The sequence below is a fragment of the Stegastes partitus genome, unplaced genomic scaffold (genome assembly GCF_000690725.1).
Source record: "Stegastes partitus isolate 25-593 unplaced genomic scaffold, Stegastes_partitus-1.0.2 Scaffold697, whole genome shotgun sequence".
Lineage (NCBI taxonomy): Eukaryota > Metazoa > Chordata > Actinopteri > Pomacentridae > Stegastes > Stegastes partitus.
In genome coordinates this window covers 70,280-81,791 of record NW_007578428.1, presented here as the reverse complement: position 1 = coordinate 81,791, position 11,512 = coordinate 70,280, and the positions used below count along the sequence as shown (strand labels likewise).

At 42.2% G+C, this 11,512-nt stretch overlaps 2 protein-coding genes across 5 annotated transcripts in view; both read right to left on the bottom strand.

The window, feature by feature from the left end:
* Positions 1–25, bottom strand: part of slc12a8 (solute carrier family 12 member 8) — an 18,968-nt gene extending 18,943 nt beyond the window's left edge. The window contains exon 1 of the mRNA XM_008290822.1: positions 10–25. Within this exon, the coding sequence (XP_008289044.1) occupies positions 10–25 (16 nt within the window). The remainder of the gene's footprint in view (positions 1–9) is intronic.
* Positions 26–1,411: 1,386 nt separating this feature from the next.
* znf148 (zinc finger protein 148) lies at positions 1,412–11,376 on the bottom strand. 4 transcript variants are annotated; one of them, XM_008290817.1, is made up of 7 exons: positions 11,297–11,376; positions 9,235–9,617; positions 8,313–8,438; positions 8,104–8,227; positions 7,831–7,914; positions 7,621–7,739; positions 1,412–6,060 (listed from the first exon to the last, which is right to left on the bottom strand). In XM_008290817.1, exons 2-7 carry the CDS (start codon positions 9,592–9,594, stop codon positions 4,423–4,425), a joined length of 2,451 nt encoding a protein of 816 aa, XP_008289039.1. In that variant the 5' UTR covers positions 9,595–9,617; positions 11,297–11,376; the 3' UTR covers positions 1,412–4,422. The 4 variants fall into 4 exon arrangements, with proteins under 4 accessions (XP_008289039.1, XP_008289040.1, XP_008289037.1 ...); XM_008290818.1 differs by lacking the exon at positions 11,297–11,376 and adding an exon at positions 10,079–10,127; XM_008290815.1 differs by lacking the exon at positions 11,297–11,376 and having other exon boundaries at positions 9,235–9,760.
* Positions 11,377–11,512: the final 136 nt, after the last annotated feature.

Here is an 11,512-nt window from a genome sequence, read left to right as displayed (position 1 = left end):
TAAACTCACCTGCGCTCCAGAACATTCTTCCAATTACTTGACTACACTCTTGAATTAGCTAATTTTCTTCAGACTTATTTTTTTTAAGGATACTGAAACGAAATATCTAGAAATTCTAATATATATAAAATATTTCTAATATATTCGAGTGACACCTGCGCTTTTTTTTCTGTCAGCTCTTAAATTGGCCGTTTTTTGAACAGACTCTGGCCTGTTTAACTCAAAGCCAGCAAAACCTTACCTTTCACAGTCCTGTCTCATTCCGTGCTGCTAAAAAAGAAATAAAATAAAGTAAACGAGTTCATTATTCCTGAGTGATGAATCCAGCCCGAGCTCTGACAACGTGTTCAGTGAAAACGTCAGCAGGTGACTCTGTGTGCTGTCACCTGTCCGGGGCGTGTTGCAGCATTTGCACAAGGATCCTGTGTTAGTTTTGGCAGCTCCGCCGTCCTTAAGTTGACTAATGATTAAAAGTGAAAATGCATGTACCAGGGGTAAGCCTTATCTATATATTGGTGTTAAAAAAAATTCTAAAAATAAACAGCTTTGTAAAGGCTTTAAACCAGAAGAACAGGCCTGAATTAGATCCAGTTAATAACCAAACACATCACACCAACTAAATATCTCTTATAGTCAAATGTATTCATAGCCTCCCATTAAAGAAGGAAATGCAATCAGGTGTTTTCTGTAACTCTCAGTCAGACCTCTGCACCTGTTGACAGGTGTTCTGGTTTCACTGCTCATCAGCAAAGTGCTCTAATTGGACAATTTTGTTTATTTTTTAAAATTATTCTTTTCAACCACAATTCAAAAGCAACGTCTTATTCCACTAAATTATAATTTAGCAAATTTTTATTTATTATTACTTTTCCCAGTTTCTAGTTATTTGAGTGACTATCGTGAATTTTGCCTTTTCTTTAATAGAAGGGCGTGAATAAACTTGATGACTGTATGTAAAGCAAACTGGGTCAGTTTTTTGTCCATTCTGTTAGATTTACACTTTCTAAACCAGTTCACTGTATTTTCACATCACAGGAAAAAGAATTAAGGTAGTTTTGATCTACTGTATTTCCATTTACGTTGTTTTTCAATCAAAAAAACACCAATTATTCCCTGATTCTTACAGTCCGATGTGAGGATTTACAGTTTTTCTATCTATTTTATTTTTAAACTCACTGTAAACTTCATATATGTCTGAGTTTTTAAACAGATAAATGTTGGAGTTTCTGTTCCCCACAATTTCAATTATTCTGAAACAGTCTGGAAAGCAGCTGATCGTCACTAAAACACTCTGAGCTGAGCTATTGGCTGCTTCCCAGCAAAAAAAACACACTTTCACCTTAAATTCTTATCTCAGACTCAACAGAGTACAGCGGCGCCGGCAGCGTATCAAACACACTTCAAGGTGACGTACTGTGAATTATTTTTATTTATAAGGACATGACACACGACAATCAAAACAACAATTTAATCAGATTGCTTACAAATCATAATATATTGCAAAAAATCTAATCATATGGGTTACTTGACTGAAATTAACCAGCTACAATTAAAGCTGCACATTATTCATAAAACAAGTTCACTCGACCCAACAAGTCAGAGACCATGCAAATAAACCTAACGTAAGACCAACCTCACCGGGAAGCAGGAGGCTTCCTCCTCAAGTTCCTTAAAAAGTATGAAAATGCCAGTCAAAGTTCCCCGTCTGTATTTGAAAGATCTTGACACAAACGACTTGTACAGAGATAAATGAGGGTAGCAAGAGTGACTGCATATGATATACTGTACATATCAGTGCCTTAAATGACATGTTTCAAAAATAGTTTTTATCAAAAAATTCAGAATTCAGATCTTTTTACACAAAACAAATATTTTTTTTATTTTTATTTTTTTTTTATCTCTAGCTTATACAAGGACACTTATGGCCAGGTTACTGACAATAGTTCATCAAAAGGAACAGAATGCCGTGGTGCTGCGCGTATACTTCATGGATCTTCAGCAGTTTTGTAACTGAAATTTGTCGAGAAACGGGGGAACAATTTACAAAAGCAGAATCGCTCGTCCGCACTGTGCTTCTAAAAGGTCGCTCGGGATGAAATGAATCCGTCGATTAATCCGACGTTGAATTGAATTCGAGGGTAAATAAGTGATGCTAACAACATTTTCAAAATCATGTCGTGAAGCCCTGTCCCGATGCACATTCAGCCGCGTTAGCTTACAAGAACTTTCTTTTAAAGTGTCCATTTTCCTCTGACACAGTGGTATGTACAATTCTCAGGAAGCCACATTTCGTCGGGAAGTGTTTTCTTTTGTTGTCGTCGAATCTAATAAATGCTTGGAATTAACATGCCTTCCACTGACAAAAAGTGTCTCTTGCACACGCCTTGTCCTCTCTATCGACAAAAAAAAAAATCTAACAGTACTTCTCAGAAACATAAAAATATACAATGTATTTACAGCAGGATCATTTCTATACATTCTAGAGGGAATGATTGACGAGGGGAGAAATAAAAGTTAAAAAAAATAATGATTAATGTGGTGCCGCCTGTTCCCTGATTGTCAGTGGAGCAGCAACAAGAGGGAGCCGTTTGAAACCTAAACCGTGTTTAACACAAGAGCACCGAAGAGTGACGAAGACCTCGCTCGTTATTACTGAAGGTTTCTGGACAGACGTGATAATTTACTACCGCTTTCTAGCAAACAGGTGACGATCATTTAAAACTACAAACGTCTAAAACGTGATTCTGCAGTCAGTGAAATGCTAAGTCCTCCCAACCACACACACACACACACACACACACTCACACACACAAAAAAAGACTTAAACTTGGTGATATTTTTTGCTAAAATTCTAAAATAATAAAATACGACAGGCAAAAAATTAAATAAAGCTCCCAGATCTTAACATATTACAGAGTGAATAAGTCGATAGCTTATGTGTTTGTTGTTTTTGTGCAAGTGGAATAAGTAGCCTTAGAAGGTTAAAGAAAAAAAAAAGAAAAACAAACGTACATATGCAGGAATGAGTAAAGAGGAAAACGCTGGAATCAAATGAAAAGAAAAGGCACAGACGACGCAAAATGACTAAAAGACCTCATTTCCACATGTGCTGTCATAATTCATAACATAGTTTTGATAAAACTTTGGGGTTCTCGTCCAACCAAAGCCTGTTTAGGTTCCAAGAACAAAAGTCAAACCGCAGCCACGAGAGCCTTTTAAGTGACAAATGCAAAAAAAAAAAAGCACAATTTGTAAATTCAAATCTGACACAAGAGTTTTAAGTGGTTCATCTCACTCAACAAAAAAAAAAAAAGTTTGACTTTTAAGTAAAGGTATGATGCAACTCCTCCACCGTGACACCGTGAACTACATTCCCTGTAGTGAAGAATGTGCAAATTGTGCAAACGCGAAGCACAATCCTGTTAAGTAATCTCACTACAAATCACGAACGCTACCAAAAGAAAAGAAGAATTATCCTGCAACCATTACATGTGTGCAGCTATTTGATGCCTAAATCTGTTCTGGGGGGACAAAAAGCTCGTTTTAAAACAAAACTTTTTAATTCTAACGCAGCCCGGACGTTTTTTATTTTCTATTACGCAGCCCGTCTTGCACTTGAGTCACATCTGTAAAATCAGTCGCCAACAAAGGGAAACTAGCTGTGGATGAGAACTATAATTCCTCATTTCTGGCCATTAGACCCAAATCTTTAAATGAAAAATGTTCCGGATCAGATAACTACAATCAGTTGAATCTTTCCTGTACCATTCATGACGGACCCCCGGTGGAATAAAGTGACTTAAAAGTATGAAATGAAAAACGTTGTCGTGTTCTCATCGTTTCTCCGTAGACAGCTGGAATAAAAAAGGTTCCACCAATGAGCACAAACTCTGTGGTTTGATCAGATAAAGAGCCAGGGGGAGGTAGCTACAGTCAGAACAAAAAGGCAGACATAAACACAGCCTACATCTGAACACGTGGAAATATTGCAGTAAGCAGCAAGACTGACTTGATCTTTTTTTTTGTGTGTTTTTTTTTTGTGCAAGGCAAACTGATTGACACCAACATTAAAAATAAACTCTATGGCAATGGCATGACAGAATAATAATAATAATGATCATCAGTCTCTTGCGTTACACTTTGGTCGCTTAATCTCTTAATGTACATTCTGATCAAGAAATGTTTTTTTTTCTCAAAGGGGAAATGCTAATTATAGTAATTAATCGATTTTTAGTATTTCCATTTGTGAGGTTAAAGTATAGAAAACAAACAAACAAACAAAAACATGAATAACTTTTCTAACTAACTGCTTTAAGAAAGAGCACATATTTGCAATGGGGTTCGTTTTGGCAAAACAGGAGAGATGAGATAAAGTGCCGCTGAAATTATTAACAGAAATGAATTGTTCTCCCCCCGCTTCCTTCAGCCGAACGATTCGCTGGTCGAAACATCGGGGGAGGAGTTCAGTTGAGACCTGGTCTCTGTGACTCGAACTAAAGGGAACTCTGAGAAGTCTGTGCTGTGTCCTCGAACACTTACTTGTCCGTTGGCAACAGTAAACTGTGTGGAGGATCCAGATCTGGACGTCTGGAAATGAGATTTGAAGTTCTGATCGAAGGAGCTTATTTGGAAAGTCTGCAGTATCCCTTGTGACGCGTCGGTCTTTTTGGAGGGCGAGACCTGATCCAGAAAGTCCTCCTCAGCCGGGGACACTGCAGAGGGAGGGGTGGTCTCATCACCTGAAAATGAAAACGAGTTCTGGGAGTCCCCGACGAGTAATCCAAAGTGAGGTTTCTCTAAAGTGGACCTAAGCGGAGAGCTCATCCCTGATTTGAACCTGCTGGGGGAAGGAAACTGTTTTTCAGTGGAGAACAGAGGTTGTCCAGCTAACGTGGGGTTTTCAGAGACCAGGCTGAGGCTCTGGCTGGTCAGGTAGCTGTCGTTTTGACTGGTCCTCTCCAGAGCTTGCTGGAGAAATTTGGAGTATTCTTGCAAAAGGCTGACTTTCTCAGTAGGCGGCTGAGCCTGGGCGCTGGACACGCCGAGGCTCTCCACGGGGCTGCTGTCTGACACATCGGAGGAATTGATAGATATGCTTGAGGTCACCTCTGTGTCCGCCACGCTGAAAGTAATGTCTGATTGCCCGTTAGCTTTGTTGGAGTAGTGATCCAACAGCGTCTGAAGAACCTCGTCAGGCAATACATTCTTGTCATGAGTTGTCTTAATCTCTGTGCTGATTGGCTGCGGCTCCAGGATGGTGGCGGGGACAGTTTCATCGATGACGGTCGACACCACTGTTTGCGTAACAGGCGGCTGAGAGGAGATGCTGCTCGTGTTCAGGCCGTAATCCCGACTGTTGTTGGTCATGGCAGCCTGCAGGTAACGTTTCTTCTTCAGGAACTGCATGGCGTCGTCGTAGTTTGTGCTGTTGGCTGCTGGTTTCGTTGGTCCTCCCTGCAGAGTTTCAACCGACTCGAGCTCAGTGTTGGCCTCCACGTCTAACAGGCCTTGCTTGTCCACGATCTCGAAGGTGTACTGAGTAACCTTGCTGTTTTCCACAAAGGAGGACAACGTGGACAAGCAGGGGGGAGTTTGTTCGCTGGCCTGTTTGAGGCTCCTCTTGGGGACTTTCTTCAGGACTAGTTTGGGCGGAGTTGTTTCTTCTGATGACACGTCGCCCTCTTGGTGTTGGCTGGTCGTCTCTTCGGGAAGTTCTACAGAGTAGTCGGCAATCACGTACTCGTGTTTGACTTTGGAGGACACGGCGTACAGAGACAGACCTTCGATTTTATTCTGCCTCTGATCCTCTTTCTCCTCGGCTTCTACGACTGCGAACGTGTGCCCGTCCGGCGGGGCAGCGGTGGAAGCGCCTGAACTCTTGTCTGCACACTTTTGTCGCTTTTTCTTGGGCAGTGAACACTCTTTGGCAAGAAAGGGGGCCCCTAAAGAATCCGTTTCGCGCAAAGGTCCGACTTTACCGGCGGTCTTGCTCGTCTTTCTCTCTCTGTTCTCGTGACACATTCGTCTGTGCTTTAAAACCCGGTCCGTTCTGGAAAAGTACTGTGGACAGAAGACACAATACATGTATTTTACTGTTATTGAAAGCAGACGTTGAGGCAGGCATGTCACATTTATGATGCAAGTTCAGCAAACCCAGGACTTCTTTCTGTTATCTGGTTTTGCTGAACCAAATAACCACAGTCTCGCTAAGCGGTCACACAAAGCTGGTTTTCAAATCACCCCGGGTTTCTCAATTTAGCTATTAGCACGTCCACGTAGAAGGAGCAGTGGTGGCCACAGATGACTAATCACAAGCGAGGACAGGTCTAGAAATATCTCCCACAGGAAGAACAAACTTTAAGTTACAGCCCTGAAAACCCCAAAGTTAACCACGAGTTACGTCACTAACCTCAAACCCTGCTGTGCAGAACAGGCCTGTGGTTGATTCAGGCTTCCTTTATTACTGGCTGCTGTGTTTTTTTTTTCATTACAACCCATTAAAAAATTGGGTTAATTAAAGCTAATACTGTCACATTGGTTAGTATTTAATTTAATTGTCTCAGGCTCCTTGTTCACTAGCTACGTCTAATTTATGAGTTCCACAAATACAAGGTCTGTTAATATGAGTGCCGGTTTTCACACCCAGCATGTCTGGTTTGCTGAGTGTGTTCTGGGTGGTGAGAAAGCTGACGAGACACAGAATTTTGTTGTAGTAGTTCTGTGATTTTAGCACAAATTCCAAAGCTAAACAACTAATAAATGTACGTACTATTGGTGAACTGTTCGATCTTATCCGTACAGGCGGCGTAAACATTAACCATTTGGTAACGCATGAGAACACGAGCGCGGATCAAGGAAAGCAGGTTAAACTGTAATCTGTTGTCTTTGTATCCTCGGTGTGCTTTGTTCACTAAGTCAATTATAAAGACAGAGCAGCTCCACAGTAGTCATCCCGCAGGACTTCTGGACAAGAAAACTCATTTTTAGTCTGTATCTTTATGCCACTAGAGAACAGGTTTGGATTGTTTTTTTTCCACATTGGTTCCTGGTAATGCAGGATGACATCACTAATACAACTGAAGTACCCATCAAGGTGTAGGTAAACAAGTCAGTGTTAATATAAAACCAGAATGAAAATAGAATATTGTAATTTTTTTCCTTGGTTCTGATTAAATTAACAGAACTACAGTTTTGAAATTGCCCGCCTCGAGGGGGCATCTCCATCAAGACATGGGACAGTCAGCTCATCTGTTCTGCAGACTTCACACCTCTGACTCTGTAAGCTTGTAACTGCTGGTGCTAATTAAATTATGCACTATTTACTACACAAAGCTACACTAGACATGCCTAAACTGAGCTGTGACATCATCATTTGCCAAACGCTCCGCTTTATGTACACATACTAATAAAGTGGAGCTTTTAAAAACCTTCACTTTAGAAGTCATTTGAAAAAATCTCCATATTAGTGACCTAACGTGTTGTTGAATGTGGACGAGAGCCCCAAATGTAGAAGAAAATGCTTGTTTCCAAAGCATCTATATTAGGACCACTTCATGACCACTTCTAACTCTTGTGTTGCTTCCAAACACACTAATTTACAAGCAAACAAGAGGCGCGTACCTGGTGACAGTAGTCACACTGGTAGGGCTTCTCTCCGCTGTGAGTCCTCTTGTGCCTCTCCATGTGGTACTTCTGGATGAACCTCATCCCACACTCGTCACAGCGAAAAGGCTTCTCACCTACGCAAAAAAAACACACAAAATAATCAGTCAGGACTAAAATGACAAATAAAATCCTTGTGAATGCTGGCTGGCTTTATTCTGCACTCACCAGTGTGGATCTTCTCGTGTCTTTGGAGAAGATATTTCTGAATAAAGCGCATGTCACACTGGCTGCACTGAAATGGCTTCTCACCTGCACACAAACATCAATAAACAATACAGACATTGTATGTCATAGGATACTCGATACTTTAGTTTAGCACAATCCTTGTTTAGCTTAACACTTCCTCTTTTGATGGCTGCCAGATCCGTCACGGTCAACATATCCATCTTCAAAGCAAGAATTGTACATAATGGTATTTTAAAACACGACGTATCGTACCAGTGTGAATGAAGACGTGCCTCTGCAGATGGTAGTTTGTTCTGAACGCAGCATTACAGTGAACACAGACGTGACATTTGGGGTTTGGTATGCCCAGTGATCCATCGTCATTGATGCTGAGAATCTATAACAGCAAAAAGAACACAGATATATAAGTTATTAACTGTATTTTAAAAAAGCATGATTGCTGAGAAAAAAGTGATTTGCACCTTTGCTGGTGAGCGCTGCTTCCTCTTTTTCTTCTTGGGACACACCATCAGGTCCTTAATTGCTTTTTTGTCCTTCTTTATATGGGCCGCTGGCTCAGACAGTTTCAGTTCCTGCTTGATGCTCAACTGTAAAAGTAAGACCATAGATAGTCAAGACATTTAATATGGCACATGACCTACTTTAAGGGCCACCCAGGCAGCCAGCAGTTTATCCAGGTCAGGCAGGTGCAACCCGGCAAGCTGGGGATAATCAACCAATGTGAGGGCACCTCACCATGGAGCTGCTCCAGGCATAACTGACCTAAGGGAAGCCTCAGGTCCTAGAAAATCTCAGACATGCTGAGAGATTATATCTGCCAGTTGGTGTGGGAGAGCGTTTGCATACCCTCCAGCTGGCTCTTCTAAAATGCACGTACCTACTTTACAAAATTCAGAAAACACCACGTCTGTAACAATTAAAGACATAAAAACGTGATGACAATAAGATTCAAGTTCTTACAGTTCCTAAAAAGGAATAATGCTGTAAGCCTGATCCTCTGGATTAGCTCAGATTATCCTCAATGTTTACACTTGGAATAAAAAATAGTCTTTTTAAGTTTGCATTTGCGGTACTTGTATTCTTCAGTGATGCACAAGAATGAAGCGCACCAACACTCTGGCTTATATCGGTCTCAGCTTATGGGCTCCTGCAGGAATATTAATTTTTTTGAGTATCACTCAGTGCATCTTCACAGGGTCTTCACAGTGACCTCTCACACTGTTCCTAATACCTGTCATCCATTTACTATCACTGGAACTTATTAAAACGCTAAAAACAGCTTTCAGTTTCAGGTTTAGTCGCTATTACTTTAAACATTAACTTACCATTTTTGGCAGAATTTTGCCAGCTATTTGTACAGAATTAGACATTGCATGAACTCACTGGCATATGAAGCAAGCAGGGCAACTTATTGGTGAGTTTTAGGGGGAAATGCACTCCCACCTCGCCTCCTCCCTCCTCTTCTCCTCCTCCTCCTCCACCATTCTTGGTAATGTCCTCCTGCATCATCAGCTGCTCCGGAGGGACCAGGTCGTGAGTGACCAGCGAGCTCTCGGTCAAATCCTCGTCGTCGTCTTCGTCGTCATCGTCCTCAGCCAACAGAGGGTGGTTGGCCAGCGACCGTTCCCCGAGGGTCATCACCACGAGTCCTCCTCCGCCGCCCAGGCCGTCTCGCCCTCCTCCATCGATCCCTCCACTGCTGCACTTCAGCAGCATACCTTCCAACTTGTCCTCAGTGTTCATCTTACATAGAGTAGTTCTTGAGTCTGTGAAAACAAGGACATCAGGGGGGATGTTACCAGGAAAAATGTTAAACATTCAACATACCAATCACAACAAACATTAATGATAAAATAATTAAGTCCACCAAAACAAATGTTCACTGAAAGGTGTTCGTGACCAATATAAAACTAGTACGACAAGTTTCCAATAAGCCAAAAGTTGAGCTTCTTTTTTAAAACTGTGATGGTTCTTTGTTATTCCAATGTGCTGTAATATGTGATTTCAATTCCGGGAGTCAGTGAAACGGACACCCATGTTGGTACTGAACCCTGGCATGAACAAGTCCACAAAACTAGCTCTAGTTTAGCTCTAGTTTCATATAACAGTGATCTTGAAGCTACTTAAGGGCCCCACTACATACGGATTATGTGTATTGTCATCCCAGTAGTTTTTCAGTCACCCCTTGTACACACAGACTTAACCCAGGCTCCTATACATTACTTACTTCCTTGTGAAAGCGGTTAAGACTTATGATCCCTCTCCTATTGTCCAAACAATGCCTCTTCTCAGTACAGTGTCAACTTTGGTAACTGGGTCAGCTGTTGTTTCTGTAATCTTATCTTACAAAAAGGACTATACAGTGCAAAGTGATAGCAAACACAACTCAGAAAGTTAAGAATTTATTGCGATAATGCGGCTTTCATACAACTGAGGAAGTTTATAGTCAGGCTGTTTAGGTTAAGTGTTTTCTTTTCTCCCCAAAACTGCTAAATGTCACTCTGCGCTGACAACATTTCCAGGTTCAAAAGAGGTGGCAAAAACAGGTAAACATTATTACTGCACATTATACACCTGTATGTATCACACCTGTGTTGCCCTGACTTGGCGTCGCACCGCAGACCTGATAATTAGCCACACAATTAACATTAGCAATCACTTGATCTAAACACGGTGAAGCTAGCTAACGTAGCACTTGTGGACCGTTGGGCTACAGGTCTGCCACTTGAGCTCCGGCAGACTGACCCGAGAGACAGCAGGACAGGTAAACATCTGTCACGGTCCAAACACACACACACACACACACACCAAACAACCACTTAGCCCCATATGTAAACACACTCACTGTGTCACTTAGGTTAAGTGCCTTGACTCTCCTGCTAGCCAGCTAGCTAGCCGCGCTTGTCAACGCTGCTACATCACATTTGCAACGACGACTGAAGTAAAGGCAACGAGACGGGAGAAAAATGTCCGCACAAGTGAAGCTCGTCCACCACTTCGAATGAAACGCGGTGACATTGTACTTGCAGCGACTTGACAAACCTCCATGGCCTGTTCGAGGCTAGTTAGCTAGCCGCTAGCAAGTTGCTGCAAACATTGCCCGGTCTCTTTTGATGTAATATTCAGTTGACACAGCGACAGTGTCCCCTCGTTTGCACTTTCCAACCGCAAATCGTAGCTCACTTTAAACGACGTACGCGGCGCAGAGCACAACTCTCGTTTGCACATCTCACCAAACTTATCAACCGGGAGCTAGTTTGCTTTTTAGCGCTAGCGCCTCAAGCTTCCTGAGCCACTCTGCTCAATAGGCCACAGTGTTATTGGCTGCCAGTGGAGCTAACCGCCGCTAACTAGCTAGCTCGCCACTACGACAAACAGCAACGATACGTCTCGGTGGCGCACGAAGCGGTGTGTCAGCGACCAAAGCCGCATTGTTTCTTCTTACCTGCGCGTTCTTAAACCCGTTTAGCTGTCATGATTGTTATGCAAGACTACAGTGCAATGATGGAGTGCGGAATAATCAAATACACCATCACATTTCGTGAGCGCATGGAAGTTTTTATTTGTCGCCATCCAGTGGCGACTGTCGGTAAGTGCGGCGGACGGTGCGCTCCTCATCACGCTGCTGATGTTCCTCTGGCGACCTACTTCTATAGCCCAA

What these genes read in the sequence shown, in the direction of transcription:
- znf148 (XM_008290815.1), bottom strand. Translation starts at nt 9,669, where the DNA reads ATGTTTAACATTTTTCCTGGTAACATCCCCCCTGATGTCCTTGTTTTC. An exon ending in AGCAGCGCTCACCAGCAAAG is followed by an intron (nt 8,228 to 8,312) that starts GTGCAAATCACT and finishes TTGCTGTTATAG; the next exon opens with ATTCTCAGCATCAATGACGA. An exon ending in AGTGTGACTACTGTCACCAG is followed by an intron (nt 6,061 to 7,620) that starts GTACGCGCCTCT and finishes TTCTGTCCACAG; the next exon opens with TACTTTTCCAGAACGGACCG.